The sequence below is a fragment of the Triticum aestivum genome, chromosome 1B (assembly GCF_018294505.1).
Source record: "Triticum aestivum cultivar Chinese Spring chromosome 1B, IWGSC CS RefSeq v2.1, whole genome shotgun sequence".
Taxonomy (NCBI): Eukaryota; Viridiplantae; Streptophyta; class Magnoliopsida; order Poales; family Poaceae; genus Triticum; species Triticum aestivum.
The window spans coordinates 666,267,312-666,285,194 of NC_057795.1; the positions used below are offsets into that span (position 1 = coordinate 666,267,312).

The 17,883-nt window shown below is 48.3% G+C and overlaps 4 protein-coding genes across 4 annotated transcripts; 3 read left to right on the forward strand and 1 right to left on the reverse strand.

The window, feature by feature from the left end:
- The first annotated feature begins 354 nt into the window (after positions 1-354).
- Positions 355-3,267, forward strand: LOC123146599 (probable WRKY transcription factor 31). Its single transcript, XM_044566095.1, has 4 exons — positions 355-766; positions 909-1,016; positions 1,511-2,122; positions 2,209-3,267. Exons 1-4 carry the CDS (start codon positions 383-385, stop codon positions 2,986-2,988), a joined length of 1,884 nt encoding a protein of 627 aa, XP_044422030.1. The 5' UTR covers positions 355-382; the 3' UTR covers positions 2,989-3,267.
- Positions 3,268-3,483: 216 nt separating this feature from the next.
- On the reverse strand, positions 3,484-7,138 carry LOC123146615 (GTPase ERA-like, chloroplastic). Its single transcript, XM_044566096.1, has 9 exons — positions 6,797-7,138; positions 6,353-6,498; positions 6,088-6,228; positions 5,898-6,011; positions 5,685-5,810; positions 4,527-4,625; positions 4,336-4,437; positions 3,949-4,029; positions 3,484-3,856 (listed from the first exon to the last, which is right to left on the reverse strand). The coding sequence occupies exons 1-9, from the start codon at positions 7,107-7,109 to the stop codon at positions 3,770-3,772; spliced, it is 1,209 nt and encodes a 402-aa protein (XP_044422031.1). The 5' UTR covers positions 7,110-7,138; the 3' UTR covers positions 3,484-3,769.
- A 158-nt stretch (positions 7,139-7,296) lies between these two features.
- Positions 7,297-12,162, forward strand: LOC123146631 (pre-rRNA 2'-O-ribose RNA methyltransferase). Its single transcript, XM_044566098.1, has 11 exons — positions 7,297-7,880; positions 8,023-8,070; positions 8,159-8,314; positions 8,406-8,455; positions 9,155-9,317; positions 9,415-9,476; positions 9,618-9,804; positions 9,895-9,984; positions 10,243-10,376; positions 10,602-10,734; positions 10,857-12,162. Exons 1-11 carry the CDS (start codon positions 7,407-7,409, stop codon positions 11,919-11,921), a joined length of 2,562 nt encoding a protein of 853 aa, XP_044422033.1. The 5' UTR covers positions 7,297-7,406; the 3' UTR covers positions 11,922-12,162.
- Positions 12,163-14,971: 2,809 nt separating this feature from the next.
- LOC123099302 (protein RADIALIS-like 3) lies at positions 14,972-16,216 on the forward strand. Its single transcript, XM_044521484.1, has 2 exons — positions 14,972-15,463; positions 15,715-16,216. The coding sequence occupies exon 1, from the start codon at positions 15,194-15,196 to the stop codon at positions 15,458-15,460; it is 267 nt and encodes an 88-aa protein (XP_044377419.1). The 5' UTR covers positions 14,972-15,193; the 3' UTR covers positions 15,461-15,463; positions 15,715-16,216.
- Positions 16,217-17,883: the final 1,667 nt, after the last annotated feature.

The following is a 17,883-nucleotide window of genomic DNA, read 5'->3' on the forward strand; positions in this document are numbered from 1 at the left end:
GCAGTTTGGGTATGTCATGTTCCATGAATTGGTGGAGGAAGTTGTCAAACTGACGACCGGGGTCGCTGGTCCGCGAATAACAAACAATCTGAAACAGAAGAGAAGCGGTAGCCCCCGTCCCCCCGGATCACCAGGGGCATCCGCGACCGATGCGATGCGAGTCGCGGCGCCGGTTGACCATTTCGCTCCCCTCCCCGGCTGCATGGCATGGCATGCGACGCGACGTCTCCTCCCCTCCCACACCCGCTCTCTGCGCTGGAGCTGTGGACTTCCCCCCTCTCTCTTCTCTTCCACCCACCAGGAGAAACAAGAAATCGTCGACGCTCCTCCCTCTGGGCCTGCCTCTGACTGCTCAGGTCAATGGTCGCCAACACTGCCTAGAATGATGGACTCAGATCGACCCGCCACGCGTCCCCCTCCGCCACCTTCTTATACCCGCGCCCCGCCTCCATCCACCCATCCCCCCTCCTCCTCCACCCATCGCCATCCGTTTCCCGATTCCTTGTCCTTGCTGTCAATGGATCAGTCGTCCTCCTCCTCCTTCGTCGCCGCCGGCCTCAAGCGCAAGAACGCCGCCCTCGGCTGCTCGGAGGTGGCGGGGCTGGGCTACGGGTTGAACGGCGGCGACGGGGAGCGCCGGGTCGTGGTCGGCGAGATGGACTTCTTCGAGACGGAGATGAGGAAGGAGAAGCGGGACAAGAAAGACCATGCCGCCGCCGGCGCGGCGGACGGCGATCTTGGCATGAAGCCCGACCTCACCATCGACGTACGTGATCCGTCGATGCGGCGATGAATCGTGTGTGAATCAAAACGTATTTTGGTAAATTTGATTTGATTTGATTGACCTAACGTGTGTTTCTGGATCCATGCGCGATCGATGGATCGTGTTCCTGTTGATGGATCTGCAGATGGGGCTGCACGTCGGGGGCCGGAGGAGGAACAGCGGCAGCGAGGAGTCCACCGTCGACGACGGCGTCTCCTCCAACGACGACGACCACAGGGAGGCCAAGGCCGAGGTAATTTTCCCGGTGCGGTTTGCCGTATACCTAAGTTGCACATTTTCAAATCAACTAAGATCCTTTTTTTCTCCAGCAGGAAACCAACTAAGATCCTGTACAAAACATGAAATGAAATTCAAATCCAGAAGATCGTCTACAACAAACGAAAACGAGCCAAAAACCCTATATTTTTCTCGTAGAATATATGCACTAGATCGCTAAGTTATTTTTAACAAAAAATGTGCTAGCCCAGCCACACAGAAAAATAGTCAGGTTGACTAAGCCTAAGCCGTTTGAGATCTTTTTTCAATGTCTAAATGGACTTGTTTCTTCTTCTTCTTCTTCTTCAAAAAAAAAATCAACTTATATGGACATAAAAAAAATACCTAGTCTAGAGCCGCTTAAATAAATATAGAGGAAGCAAAACAAGAAAAAAAGGAACGTTGACTTGTTTGACTTTTATTTTTGGATGATTTTTTTTACTTGTCTTCTGTGCCTATGACTTTGAGCAGCTCGCGGCCGCGAAATCGGAGCTGGCGCGGGTGAACGAGGAGAACAAGCGGCTCAAGACGATGCTCGCCAACGCCAACACCAAGTGCAGCTCCCTCCACATGCAGATCGCGCTCATGCAGCAGCAGCAGCAGCAGCAGAGGAGCAGCCATGGCCACGCCCACGCCCACGCCCACCAGTTCGAACCGGAGAAGAGGGAGCAGCAGCTCCTCCTCGACGCGGGGACCCACAACCCCCTCGTGCCGCGGCAGTTCATGAGCCTCGGCTCCTCCTCGTCGCCCGACGAGCCCCGCCCCGCGCGCGGCACCGACGCGTCGCCGAGCACCAACCCCCTCCTCGCCGTCGGCCCCGACGCGGCCTTGGACTGCGCCGGCTGCCATGGCCTCGTCGGCGCGGGCAAGGCGGAGCTCATGCCGCTGCCGTCCTTCGAGCACCACGGTCACCACGAGAGGGGCGGCAGCCCGGAGGCCATGCAGGGCTGGCTGCCTAGCAAGGTGCCCAAGTTCCTCCCCGCCGCCAAGGGCCCCGAGCCGCCCCCGCCCGAGGCCGCCGCCGCCGCCGCCACCATGCGCAAGGCCCGCGTCTCCGTGCGCGCCCGCTCCGAAGCCGCCATGGTACGTGCGCTCGTCCTCCTCGTCCTCATCCATGAAGCATGGCATGGCTTGGGTTTAATTAAATGTTTCTGCCGGCGGTGCTGCAGATCAGCGACGGGTGCCAGTGGCGCAAGTACGGGCAGAAGATGGCCAAGGGCAACCCGTGCCCGCGCGCCTACTACCGGTGCACCATGGCCGCCGGCTGCCCGGTGCGGAAGCAGGTGCAGCGCTGCGCCGAGGACCGGACGGTGCTCATCACCACGTACGAGGGCAACCACAACCACCCGCTGCCGCCGGCGGCCATGGCGATGGCGTCCACCACGGCGGCCGCGGCCTCCATGCTGCTGTCGGGCTCCATGCCCAGCGCCGACGGGCTGATGGCGGGCGGCTCCAACTTCCTGGCGCGCGCCGTGCTGCCGTGCTCCTCCAGCGTGGCCACCATCTCGGCGTCGGCGCCGTTCCCGACCGTCACGCTCGACCTCACGCAGACGGCGCCGGGGCAGGGCGCGTCGCCGCCGCGCGCGCCGGAGCCCGCGCAGCTCCAGGCGGCGCTGGCCGAGGCGGCGCGGCCGGTGTCGCTGCCGCAGCTGTTCGGGCAGAAGCTGTACGACCAGTCCAAGCTCTCCGCCGTGCAGGCCGTGGCCGGCACCAACGGGGACGGCGGCGCGCAGCTGGCCGACACGGTGAACGCGGCCACGGCCGTGATCGCGTCCGACCCCAACTTCACCGCCGTGCTCGCGGCCGCGCTCACCTCCTACATCGGCAGCAGCAGCGGCAGCGGCAGCGCCGGAGGTGGCGCCACGGCCGCCGGCGGGAGCAGCGGCACGGTGCAGCCGCTGGTGAGCAGCGGCGGCGACAGCTGCAGTAGAGACGACACGACCGGCTAGCTTAATCAAGAAGATCTTGGTCGTTTGCTCGCTTCCAATTTTGCTTCTTTTTGCTTGCTTCAGTCAAATTTTGATCAGGGATTAGTCTTGGCATTCTCTTTTGGTTAGTTTCGCACACCGCCGATCTCCCCTCCGGCAGCCGCCCCGCCGGAATTGGAGGAGATGAGAATTTTTTTGCTTGAGCATCTGCTCCTTTTATTAGTTCATTTGTGTAGGTGTAGCAGCAGCGGCAGCAGCAGCTTTGGGGTAACAAAGTTTTGTGGTAGATTGATGAGAATATATGAGGTGGCTTTAGTTCAGACCTTCAAGTTAAGATGTTATTCAATCAAGATAAACTGTTTTTACTGATGATTATCTCGAAGATGAAATTAACCTCAGCACTCTGCTCCTGTGATCCCACAGACTTGGCCTGAATTTTGCCATTTTCATTTCGACGCAGCTTTCAGCGAACAGATGAACAATTCATGGAGCCAAACAACCCAAGAAGGCAAAGTGTAAAGCAACTTCAGCAGACAAACAGAGGATTGAATTGGCATTGCAGCACTGCAGGCTATCTACAGGGACAGAGCTGAATACAGTTTCGACAGAGAAGCAACGATTTCATGGTCCACCAGATGCTTACATCAAATTTTGGTAAGAGTTCCTGACTAATAACTGATCTAATTCAACCTGCATTCAACACCTAAATACCTCACTCAAACGAGGGTGAGAAGAAAAGAAAAGAAGAAACACGACTATTTCCTACTCCCATGCATGATAAGCGATGACGTCACGCCTGTATTTATAGCGCTTGAATCTCCCCACCGTAGCCGTAACGTTTCAAAAGCCGTTCATCTTGCCGCCAGTTTTCCTTCACCTTCACATCTATCTGCTCACAAAATAGTATGCGGTGATTACAAACTGCTCTAGAACAATAACAGAGGGGGTGATCATGCGACAGAAGAAGGAAGAAGTTATGACCTCAAGATAAACCTTCTTTTGAAGGAAATCTTCGATGTCAAGCCTGGATGCTGTTGCCAACGTCTTTATAGCTTTCCCATCCTGCATTTGAGGAACGTAGTGCATGATCATTTTGCTCGTTAAAATGTTTAAGGTAGGAACTGTTTCATTCCCCAAATATATCTTCTTATTTATGACCCAATTCCTTTTCTAATAATAAGATCAACCTTAATTTCGTTTCATCTATTCAAAAGTTTGTAGAACAACACATACATTTAGCAATTCACGAAATTCCCAAAAGGTAGTTTGTGCAAAATCCTTCAATGTCTTGTTATGCTTAACTTAACTGAATTTCTAATCCTGAAATATCCAATACTGCACACAAATAATTGTTTTGTACTGCTTTACCTTCCCAAGTATAATGCTTCTTTGTGATTCCCTCTCAACAAGTATCTCAACTTGAATAAAATCCTTGGCACTAGGCCTGCTTTTGTAACTTGTAACATTAACCTGTCATGAACAGAAATTACATCACACAAACAGGCTAGCAAAACGGATAAGCTTATACACTAAACTGAGGAAATCACCAGAAGATATACCTGGCATGCGTATGGAATTTCCTGCCTATATTGAAGAAAAATCTTTTCCCTCACTATCTCCCCCACAAAAAATCTCTCGGGGTGTTCACTAGCTATGTCCTGGAACAAAGAACATGCACAATATATTTAGTGTTTTATAATCTCAGGACTTGCTCCCTGTAGCTAAACATCGAAATGAATACCTGGAATGCAGTAATAGACCATCTAATGGACAAACATGAGACTACCTTTAACAGATATATGTCGAGCTGAAACTACCTTTAACAGATATGCCAAAAAACTGTAAAAACAATATCTAGCCAACAAAGGCTCCAGGCTATGATTTTAGCATCATAATGACTTCAAGTAGAGAAGTTGTGTGATGGAATAAAGTTTAAAGCTGTGGGATGATTACTCTACAGTAACAGGTAAAAAAAAAGTAGAGAAGTCATGAAAACCCATATCCTCTATTTCGAAGAATATTTCTGCACAACTGATTTACCCTCTATCCCAAAATAAGTGTCTCAACCTTAGTACAACTTTGCGCTAGAGTTAGTACAAAGTTGAGACACTTATTCTGGGACAGAGGGAGTAGTAGTTAGTCAAATGTGCTGATTAAAATTATCATGCCTCCGAGTTCACAGAGTCAGCTTATATAAAGCTGTCTCGGGAGTCAGAACTGTGTTACAATGATGGTAAGATTCTCATACTAGGATCATCTTATAAGATAATGTGGTATTGGTTTGCAACTGATGGAAGCAATTGAACTCATAGAACAGTTAACCATAGCTTAACACATTATTCAGTGTGCATAATAAAATATGAAGAAAAAATGTAAAACTACCACATCGCCTACACGATAGATTGATTAGTACATCTCAGTAAAAGAAAGACTGATCAAAACAACAATTGCAGGATTCAAATTTGGCATGAGCACATCAGCAATCAGGCAGACACTCTTAACCAAAGTGGCAGAACAACTGATTATTTCGTACTACCAAAAGGTGTTGATTCTTGAGATTAAGGCCAAGAAAAATAAATAAATAACTCGTGCATGTTACTAAGTTGCATTGCACATTTCTACTTGATTTGTTAGGTCTACATGATAAAGAAAATGGCTGTCCATGCATAGTACAAGGACTGCTTCAGAGACTTTTGCATCTTCCATAGTGATGATACCTTGGGGTAGTAAGCAGGACCCAGTGGAAGCTTTGACAATATCCACTCCTTGATATCAACCACTCCATGACCAAATTTAGCACTTATAGGTATAACATCGTCAACATCAGTGAATTTTTGGTACCACTGTGAAAAGAGTTGTCAAGAAATAAATACCGTCGTATACAGAGGAAATCACAAAAACCATCACTTCTATATTATTCAGTTTCTTACCTCAAGTTTCTTTGCGATTTCTCCGGGTTTTATCATATCTTTCTTGTTGAGTACCAACACAACAGGGACCTTGGTATCTTTGTTTCCCACGCCCGCTTCCAGCATATCATCTATCTAAAACCAGAGAGGGAATGTCAAGCAAGGTAGACTCAAGACATTCACCTAGTCCTTTATTTTTGTCGGCAGTCACCTTTTCGGGCAATTTGGAAGCATCAGCGACGACAATCACACAGTCCGCGTTACCGATAGCGCTCTGGACATTCTTCATCATCATCGAGTCTAGCTTGTGCATTTCCTTCTTGATGATGCCTGGCGTGTCATAAAGTATTATCTGCAAACTAAATGATAACTCGGATCAGCATTCAGAAATCATCATGATATCCTCTGTGGAGACATTGGTTTATACTGCATTTGAACTGAGCTCTACAGGTGCTTTGGAGACTAGAAGGTTGTACCTGGTATTCTGGTTCCGAACATATACCAAGAATGCGGTGACGTGTGGTTTGTGGCTTATCCGTTACGATCGAAAGCTTCTGACCGACGATTTGGTTTATCAGGGTGCTCTTGCCGACATTCGGCTTCCCCAACACAGCAACATAACCTGTGGAGACACACAGCACAGGCTCACAGCATTACAACATGGCAATTGTTTTTCAGAAATTAATTGTCAGATAACTTGTTTCCTCTGAATTCTCCCAGAATCTTGTAATTTTTTTCATTTATTTATGCTGCACAATGACAAATTCCAGAATTTTACTGAACCAAGAATGCTCCTGGTTGCATTTGGTGCATCATGAACACTAAAGACTGAAATAATCTACCTGGCCAGGGAGTGCTGAATGAAATCCAGCTAGGTACGTACACAAACAAAGCAGAGCACAGAGAAGAAGAAGGCTCACCGCTGCGGTGGTTGGCGCAGAGCGCCGCCCCCAGCTCCTCCGACTCGTACTCGTCCAGCAGCGCCAGGCTCCGGTCCGGCTTCTCGATGAGCTCCAGCCGCGGCCTCGCCATCTCCTCCCCCTCCTCCACCTCCTCATCCTCAACCACCGCATAGCTCACACCCCCACTCGTCGACACAGCCCCAGCCCTCCTACTCCCGCGCCTCCCAGCGCGGACGCCGCCCCGTCCTGGCACGCACGGCGGTGGAAGATGCCGGCGGGGGAGGCGACTGGCCGGCGGCGCGGCTAGCCGGAGCATGAGGCCTAGCTCCATTGCGCAGAGAGCAGCTGAGAAAGTGGCTATGGGATAAGAGTGGAAGGAGACGACGACCCAAAACGATTTAATTTCCCCCTGCGGCCCAGGGCCCATCCCAGGCCCAGACCTGAAGAGGCCCATTAACGGGCCCATCGGGCTGTCGACCGTCTCGGTGCTCCGACAAAAGGGCCGAGGCGGCCGCCGAGCAGAACCCACGCGGCATAAACCCTAGCTAGGCTCTCCATCCCCTCCTTCCTCCTCCTCCTCCTCCACAGGCTCGTCGGCGGCGGCGGCGCGCGGCGGCGCGCGGCGGCGATGGGGAAGGCGAAGGGGAAGCAGAGGCAGGACAAGTACTACCACCTCGCCAAGGAGCAGGGGTACCGGAGCCGAGCGGCCTTCAAGCTACTACAGCTCGACGCGCGGTTCCGGTTCCTGCCGACGGCGCGGGCGGTGCTCGACCTCTGCGCGGCGCCCGGCGGGTGGGTGCAGGTGGCCGTCAACCACGCGCCCGTCGGCGCCTTCGTCGTCGGCGTCGACCTCGTGCCCATCCGCCCCATCCGCGGCGCGCACTCCCTCACCGAGGACATCACCACCTCCAAGTGCCGCTCCGCCGTGCGCAAGCTCATGGACTCCAAGGGCGTCGCCTCCTTCGACGTCGTCCTCCACGACGGCTCGCCCAACGTCGGCGGCGCCTGGGCGCAGGAGGCCACCACCCAGTCCGCCCTCGTCATCGACGCCGTCCGCCTCGCCACCATGTTCCTCGCCCCCAAGGGCGCCTTCATCACCAAGGTATCTACGCGGTCCGCCGCGAATGCTGGCCCGCTGAATCCGTTATGAAAAATAGCCATTGACTACAAATGATTCTTGATGTTGTTCCCCTGTGTGAAGCGCACCTATTAAAATCAGATGTATTTCTTCTTCTTGTCAACAGGTCTTCAGGTCTCAGGATTACAATGCTATCATGTTCTGTCTTAAGCAGGTGTGTATTGAACGCAGGTTTTCTTCAAGTACTTTATTTATTTCATAGTAGTGTGTTGACGCATGGAACAAACCCATTTGCATTTCAGCTGTTTGAGAAGGTTGAGGTGACTAAACCTAGTGCGAGTCGTGGCACATCCGCCGAAATTTACATTATCTGTCTCAAATATAAAGCGCCAGCAAAGATTGCTCCAGAACTTCTTGACATAAAGCACCTGTTCAACGTCGAACCCGAGAAGAAGATGGTATGCTGAAACATTTGTCAGAGTTACTCAATCGATTTCTCTTTTTAATGTGTTAGCATCCCCTAATGTTACATTTTTGTGGTTTCTGCAGCCTAGGGATGTACTTGGTACTAATAAAAAGGACAAAAGACAGCGTGAAGGGTAAGTATGCCTTCTTATGTCGGCACACGAGTTTGCACGTTCATTTTTCTTGCAGTACTGCTTTTCTACTACTCAACAAATGCATCGGGAATGAGGGTCATGCTACAATACTTTAGTTGTATTTCAGTGCCTCATAGACTATAAATAAGCATGGCTGGTGTAATGATATAAGATTTAGAGAATATCATGCTTTGCTAGCTCTGTAATTTTACCACATATATTGGTTAATACCCATGAATGTATTACATTGACTGGAACTTTTCATACAGTGACTGGCTATATTGGTGCATTTGCTAGTGTAAACAAGACAACAGCACAGTGAACTTATGTTCAGATCTGGCATGCCTTCTCCCTTTCTCACACTAAGGGTAACAACATATTATGCAGTGGTGCATCACATGTGTGAAAACATTTCTCTGCATATCTTGGTAGCAGTCAGCCACAGTGTCATTTCTTGAAACTAATTGATGCCTTTTTTTTTGCTAGTTCTGTTTTTAGGGTCAAATAAGCAGCTAGCCATTTGAAATTTGACCCTGATAACTTTCCTCTTTTATGCTACTTTATTAAGTGGTTAATGGTAAAGAACTGAAATTATCTGAACATCTGGTCCTTTGTATTGTTCTTTCAAACTTTGAACTATATAATCCACTCTGGTGGGAGATCCACATTACTAATTTCTATTGTATGTGATTCATTCAGGTACGATGATGGAGTCACAGTATTGAGGAAAGTTGGTCAGGCATCAGATTTTATTTGGTCTGATGCTCAGACACCACTGGAATTTCTTGGTTCTGTTACAGAAATTTCATTTGATGATGAAGCATCTGTGCCTATCAAGAATCATGAGTTTACTACAGATGAGGTAATGGAGTAATGCCTTTGCTCTGCATTCCTGCTGCCTAACTTGTATTCAATCTTAGTTATAATGCTGACTGATTCTATGTTTTGTTGTGTGCCAGATAAAAAATCTTAGTGACGATTTACGTGTGCTGGATAAAAACAGCTTCAAGCATATCTTGAAGTAAGTATCTTTTCCTATTCTATTTTCTCATCAAGTTTATTTCTAGATTATGATTATCCAAGCATGTCTATTACTATCAGTGTGTCATGTGGAGAGGTGCCTTTCAATCTCCTCTCATGAAACTAATATATATTATGTTAGGTGGCGCATACGCATAAGGAAAGCATTGTCGTCATCTTCCCAAGTGACACCTAAGGCTGATGGTACTGTGGTGGAGACCAAGGTCAACGATGATGACCAACTTCTACAGGAAATGGAAGACCTGACAAGTTTCATTGATAGGAAAAAAAGAAGAGATAAGAAGCGTCAATCAAGACGTCGTGCAAAGGTATTTACATTATGAAATATGAAAAGCCTTGTTTGCTGCACGTGGCATTGATTTGAATTGTGTGCTGATATATCAGTCTCTTTATTCCAGGATAAAGCACGCAAGGCAACAGGAATGCAAATTGATGCTACAGAAGAGGGATATGGTGATCCTGACTTGTTCTCTATTAAGGCTATCAAGGTATCCTGCTGTTTATGTATTCCTATCTGTCTTACTTTGCCTTGTACACCACAGAAAGTTCATCATTCTTTCTCTCAGAAGAGTTTTTCTTCTAAGTCATCTAGGCCTTATTATCATTCGGCGAGCACATGTGGAAAAGTGATTTTGGTTCTGTTGTAATTTCTCTCAAGTTACTGTCCCAGCTTAATGTCTTATTTTAGCTTTTACATGTCCACGTTGTCTGTGCTTGCGAACTCAGTGATATATACTTCTCTATAGGGTGGAAAAGATCTTCAGGCTGTTGAGTCAGCAGAGTATAATGCGGAAGATGGCTCTGGAAACAGTGAGAATGAAGCGACTCAAACTCATGAAGACTCTGATGAGGAAATGGATTCTGATGAAGAACAGCAGAGGTAATTTTTCAGACACCCACACCAAAAATAATACTCCCTCCGATCCATATTACTTGTAGCTCAGTCGGATGATTTAGATGTATTCCAATGCTAGATACATCTGTTTGAGCGACAAGTAATATGAATCAGCGGGAGTAATATTATAGTTTGGTCATATAAATTCATCACTTGCAAAATTTACTATAAAAATTCCAGAGACACATAACACAACGTCTTTTTACTCAGGTATGATGCTCAACTTGAGGAGATGCTTGATGAAGCTTACGAACGTTTTGTGACAAAGAAAGGTGGAGAAGTAAAACAAGAACGCAAACGTGCCAAGAGAATCAATACTGATGCTGATACAGACCTGTTAGAGGTAATAACTGACATTAATCCACATGAATTTTGTCCTCGCCTTTGAAACCCATTGTTTTTATAGAATGGCCAATGGACTCAACTTGATGACAATATATGCTATTATGTTACAACTTGATATAGGGGGGTGAAGATGATGGCAGCGATGTTGACATGGACCAAGGTTCCGAGGAAGAGGAAGATCAAGAGGCCAACCCCCTTTTATTGTCTTTTGATTCAGCGAAGCCAACAAAAGAACAGACTACAAAGCAGTGGTTCGGTCAGGATCTGTTTGCAGAATTAGGAGCTGACCTAGCTGAGAAGAGTGACAGTGAGGATGAAAGAGAGAACCCGCGTAAGAATTTGAAAAAGAAGGTGGATTCAGGAAAGAAGGAAACCCCGGCTAAAGCACAGCTGGACGCAGGAAAGAAGGAGAAACCGACTAAAGCTCAGCGCCTGCAGCAAGATGATATTGAGATGGTGGCAGCAGAGCCAGTCCGAGCTGCAGATGACTCGTCCTCATCCTCGGACGAGTCAGACGACGATCTAGACGAGGACATGGATGACGACACCAAGGCCGAAGTGCTGGCGTACGCGCACAAGATGCTGAGGAAGAAGCAGAGGGAGCAGATCCTGGATGACGCATACAACAAGTACATGTTTGACGACGTGGGCCTGCCCAAGTGGTTTGCCGAGGACGAGAAGAGGCACACCGTGCCCATGAAGCCGATAACGAAGGAGGAGGTGGCGGCCATGAAGGCCCAGTTCAGGGAGATCGACGCGCGGCCGTCGAAGAAGGTGGCGGAGGCCAAGGCGCGCAAGAAGCGCGTGGCGGCCAAGAAGCTGGAGAAGGCGCGGCAGAAGGCGGACATCGTGGCGGACCAGAGCGACATCAACGAGCAGTCCAAGGCCAAGATGATCGACAAGATCTACCGCAAGGCGGTGTCGACGCAGCGGCCCAAGAAGGAGTACGTGGTGGCCAAGAAGGGCGTGCAGGTCCGGACCGGCAAGGGCAAGGTGCTGGTGGACCCCCGGATGAAGAAGGACAAGCGGAGCGCCGGGTCGGGCAAGAAGGGCGGGAAGGGTGGCAAAGGGGGCGGCAAGGGGAAGAAGGGCGGCGGCGGCAAAGGCGGCGGCGGGCAGAAGAAGGGCGGGAAGGCTGGTGGCGGTGGGAGGAAGGCCGGCGGCGGCAAAGGAGGGCCGCGTTGAGTAGTTTGACAGGAGGCGTATGGATGAGCAGCTCGGCGTGTCGCCTGCTGAAAGTTTTCGCCTGTTGGATGGCTCGCTCTCTGCTGCCGAAATTTTTGCCTGTCCTGGTAGCTAAGCTGTTTTTTTTTTTGGAGCTGTAATACGTTGATGCTATGAGAGCTGTTTCAGTGTGTGAGAAAAGTTTTGTAAGTTACGCTTGTATCGGACGATTTGTGGACAATAATTTGTTATCGTGGTGAAACCCTGGCAGTATCATAATCATGTCGAACTTAGCTTAAACTTGCTAGCTTTGTGGCCTAGTAGAAAACAGAGACCAAAAATGAAGCTAGGACACATGGGGCTACATATTTGTAGCAAGAATGCAATTGTCTCAGTTAACTCGGAATGAAAGAGGTGGTGGCGTGTGCCGTGCGCACGTACGTACCCTGAGGAGAAAGCCTTTGGGGGTCGCCGTTTCCTTTCCGGGTGAAAAGAAAGAAAGAAGAAAAAGGAGGGAAGCTTTGAATCCCCGGCATAGCGACCCTGGCCTGGATTCCGATTCCCGTCCCCTACCACTTGGCCGGGGTTGCGAATCCGGATCCAAGATTTTAAGGCCTCCAAAGTTTAAGGCCTCTTTGGTTTAGAGGAATTTTGTAGGAATTTCATAGGATAGGATTTCTATAGAAAAATTTCCTTTAGAGCCCTTTGGTTTGTAGGAATAGAATCCTATTCCTGTAGAGAAATTCTTCCTATCCTCCACATTTCATAGGAAAATAAACATTAGCCTAGACTCAATGGAAAAAAATCCTATGATATGAATCAAAGAGCATCTTCTTTTCTATTCCTATTCCTATGATTTTCCTATCCTATGAACCAGCGGATGATGTAGTGACGGCCACATGGTAGGGCAGGGCAGAATCCAGTCCGATGCAAGCATTTTGGCAACGATACCTACCGACTAATGATGGCTCACGCGGAGCCTAAAAGCACTCCCACCTTGCTCTGCCTCTTACCTTAGCTTATATACTCCTTTTCTTTTGTCAAGATGTTTGGAGTACTAGTCAAGGATCTAGGAGTAGTTATCAAGCCTCAACATCAGATGAACGGATGTTTTTTTCCGCCAGAGAATCGATCAGAAGCATACGTGCAGATAGAAAGCAAAGCTTTTCCTGTGCAAGATAACTTATTCTGCACAACATGAGATGCCCCCTCTCTTGTCTACCTCCCTTTTCACTTGAAGGAGACACCACTCTGTGTAGTCAAACTAAGGACCTCCTGTTGAGGATTTTCTGGAGCCTGGCGCTAAGTTATGATATGGCAACAAGTTTATAACAATCTTCGCCATCCGTGCAACTAGAGACGTCCAAGATCAAAACGCAGACAAAGCGAGAAAGATCTATGCCGCCTATTTCTCCTTGAATGCATCCTTTTCGTAAAGAAGAAAGCGGCTAAATTGTAACGGTTATATGTCGGGTAGAGTTATGTTTCAGTAACATACATGAACTGTATTGTGATGACCCCTCTTAGAGAATACCTAAGTTAACCCATTCCTGCAGGAGGCAGAACAAACCTACAGAAAAAAATGGCTGCGAAATACATTGAAACAAGTATGCACTTAGCTAGCATCTTCCTGAACGGCTTTTTTGCTCCGATTGTTCGAAATGTGACAGGGAATCCTGCATCTTTCCTGCGGCTTTTACACAGATATGATTCCGATGAAGAGATCTCCGGTGGACGATGCTGGACTAGTCCACACACCAGCAAGAATCAAACCCGACGCAAGTTGCGCCCGCCGCCCCTTCCACAGTCCAGTGCATCTGATGCAAACCCCAGCCTCCCAGGACTCCTTGAGCAAGCAGCAAGCAAGGAGCCAGCCTCCCAGGACTTGTGTCAATTCCCTTTCCAAGACCATTGGAGATGGAAAGATAGATACATTCCTTCGGTCCCCGGCCACGTTCGGCGGGTGTTCCTCTCCCTCTTTGGAATCTGTTTGTCGACCGGGTGGCGGTGATCATTCGCGCGACATGTAAAGAATGGAGGCTCTTAGCCCACATCCCTGCCGCCTTTTTATCTCTCACTCAAATGGATGAATCAATCATGCATGGTGCTCCCTAAACCAATGCATGGCCAAGCAAAACACTATCTCTGAATTCCAAGACGCCTTTCTGAACAATGCAAAAAATACTTAGAAGATTTTCTTACAGGATGACATGCTTGGCAGCATCGGATCAGATGGGGTTCAGAAAACTTATGGAGATGACCATCGAGACCAGAGATTTTGGGTGTATATGCGCACCTGTGTGCAGCTCTGTTCTCCTGTGGGCGGCGCGCACGCCTTACGAGGAGCTCTCTGCCTATCCAGCTATGCCAGGATCATGCACGGCTCAGGCTGACACATCGCCATGCATCCAGAGATGGATGCTTCCGTTGATGATGTGAGCAGAGCAGAGCAGAGCACGCACCAATCGATTCATCGATCCATATTACTCTTGCTACCGTAGCTAATTAAAGTTGCTATCATTAATTCCCCATGCCATGGTGCACTTCCAAGTTAAACGTTTAGCACTGCAACCTTGGTGAGAGCTAGGCATGTGATCAATGTGACCCGCCGCTCATACTTGAGCTGTGAGGAGAGGCAGGCAGGATGTGTAAAGCTCTAAATGCTTCACAGGTTTCTACCTGGAGCAAGGCCAGCTACAGCTAGCTAGCTGGTGTAGTAACTGAGCTAAGTAGCGATGAACTGTTGTCAAATGCATGCAAGCTAGCTAGTATAATATGCACCCACACACAAAAAAAAGTTTGTTTCACATCCGAGCAACGAACTACATAGCAAAAAATATAGTAATCATTGTGTTTTTCATGAACACTTTGCATCATCAGGTTGCATCAGACCGAACAACATACATATTCGGATTCAGACCCGACGAATGCGATAGTTGATTTCTATGTACATATATAAAATATCTAGGCTAGATGATGTGTATAATAATGTGGGATATATACAACTCCAGACGTTGTTTTCTACAGCAGCTATAATATCTAGACTAGATGATGTGTATAATGCTGGATACAACTCCAGACAACGTTGGGAATGCCTGCCCTGATCCCACAATATATATGCTGTCCTCTCCTCAGCCACCTTTTAACCCACAGGGCCTATAAATAGCAGCCCCGCAGCAAGAGACACCAAACAGAACCACCAGAGCTCTCTCAAGACATCAGAATATCAGATACAAGAAGCTAGCACTAGGTCAAGTAGAATCTCACCAGGGAAGCTTCACCTCCTCCAAAGGATGTCTTCCGGGTCGTCGTCGCGGAGCACCTCGCCGAGCTCCGGCTCGGAGTGGAGCAAGAAGGAGAACAAGATGTTCGAGGAGGCACTGGCCTACTACGGCGAGGGCGCCCCCAACCTCTGGGAGAAGGTGGCCAGCGCCATGGGGGGCACCAAGTCCGCCGAGGAGGTGCGACGCCACTTCCAGGTCCTCGTCGACGACATCAGCAACATCGAGTATGGCCGCATCCCCTTCCCCAAGTACAAGACCCAGGGCTTCTGGACTTGAAAGGTATATATATTCCTCAAGCACAGATAGGATGGTCTACTCCTAATATAACAAGGCCTTTTCATTCATAGATTTTTGCTGGATTTTGTGCAGTTCCACACTATTTACACACACATTCACCCAACCTCGTGCCTACATAGAACAAAGCAAAAGAAACAAAGAACAATCCTCCACACTATTTGAGTACCTGTATTTCTTTTCAAACTTGAGAGTTCAGATAAGCTTACAGTGCAAGTGCTTTCTCATGTTTTCAGGATGAAGCAGTGTAAACTCCAGTGGACAGTGAACGAAGTTGTACAAACTACTCCCTCCGTTCCGAATTACTTGTCTTAGATTTGTCTAGATACGGATGTATTTAGCACTAAAATGAGTCTAAATACATCTGTATCTAGACAAATCCAAGACAAGTAATTCGGAACGGAGGGAGTAGATCTCTTATGAAGCAAGCAATCCAACACATTGGTTAGAATAACAGGAGGAAAAGGAGTATTGTCGATTGTGTGTACAAAGTATTGTTAGGTTAAGTCTGTCTCTATGTTGTTGTAGATTCTCGTCTACATTCATGAACTGGAAGTTGTCTGTTAGAGTATATTGACATATCTCTATGTTTGGTAGAATAGGATTTGTAATTCATCTCCTAACTTATCTTTGGGAGGCTTCTTGCCCTCAAAGTCTTGTACATGTATATATACTGGCCAGGAGAGGCTCAATACTGTTGGGGCTGAATAATAAAGATGTGATGCACAAATTCACCGACATGGCAAATATGCGCACTACACGGCCTCCTTTTCTTGTAGTGAACTTTGAGGACAATTTCAACCAACAAGTAACCAGTGGAATAACACAAACAAACATACACATGTGAAAATGATTTAATGTGGAAAAACCTCTTCATCTAAGGGAGTAAAAAACCACTGCTAGCCGGTCCACATAACATCACTATGACAATGATGAATACAAGTATTCTTTAGAACCTCTAGAGAGATTTACAACACACTCTTCATGTTGCCAACCAGCAAGAACAACAACAACCACAAGACTTGAGATTTTAGCAAAGCAGAGTTTACGCAGCTTCTGCCCCCTTCAGTATTTTGCAAACTACTCTCAAATTGCTGAACCAAATACCACCAAATTTGGCATACAAGAAGACACATGATTTACCAAGATCCCCTTAAAATTTCAGCTTAATCAGACACCTTTTGCCTATCCAGTCTGTTTGTCCAAAACTACTCTGTTCTGAAACTGCAGCGATCTGAACTAACAAAACCACTCTCAAATCTGATGTTGCACTGACCCAATCCTCAAACCAGCTAACCAGATATAAGTACTCAAAATAAGGAATAAACTCACTAGGTTTGGTGCCAATCCAAGCACGTTTGAGCCTCCAATCACCAGCGTAAACACTGTCCAGTCAGGTGCTGCAAATCTGGACAAAATCTCAACTTCTTTTTCTTCCTCTCTTCTCACAGGTTAAGTTCATCTCGTTGTGTGCTCTCTCACTCTCACAATGAAGCACTCACAATCATTGGATGCAAATCAGATCAATGGTTCACATGTGTTGGACTTATGACTGTGTTGGGCTACGAAGACACCTCCATGTGAAATTGTGAATGGACTTACCCCAACAAATACTATACTCGCCCAGGACACTCAGTACAACACCCCGTCGAGTAGTTTAAGGAGTGAAGCAGCTGGGCATGTCACCTGCTGAATTTTTTCGCCCGTTGGATCTCTTTGCTGCTGAAATGTTTGGCTGTCCACCTTAGCCGATAAGTCAGATAGCGTTTTTGCGACGTGCAGGATCTCAGCATGCAAACTGACTGCCTCCTACTCAAGATGCTCCATCGGCTGCATTCTGCTCCGCCTTCGCGTTGGGCAGCCTGGCTATCGGCTGAGCTCAACAGCCACTCCCCTCTTACCGCCAGCGCCTCTGCTCTTGGCAGTGGGAACTGGCACGCTCTGCAAAAACTCCTGCCATCCTACCGCTCTCTCTAAAAAGTCACTGTGGGGGGGAGGGGGGTGGCAAAAGATGTCGTTCTAGCATGATTGGTGGGCCGCTAGGGGGTGTCTTCCTCGCGCTGTTGTATCATTCCACCTGCCCCGAGGCGGCGATTTGGCAGGTTTGGCAGCATGGCACGGGGAGGTCCTCATCTCGCGCCTCTCTTAGGTCACTCTCTCTAGGAGAAGGAGGTGCTAATCGGCCTTATGCATGGCTGTCCGGCTATTGCGTGTGAGGAAGCGATGTGTCACCCTCTACTCCACCCCCACTGAGCATTCTCCTCTAGCTCGGGGTACGCCCTCTATCGTCTAGGTGGGGAGATGACGGCTAACACCAAGTTTTTCTGGAGTTCCCGGCTCCCTCTCACGTGAAGTTCTTTGGTTGGCTCCTGTCTATGGCTAGGATCCACACTCGCGATATGATC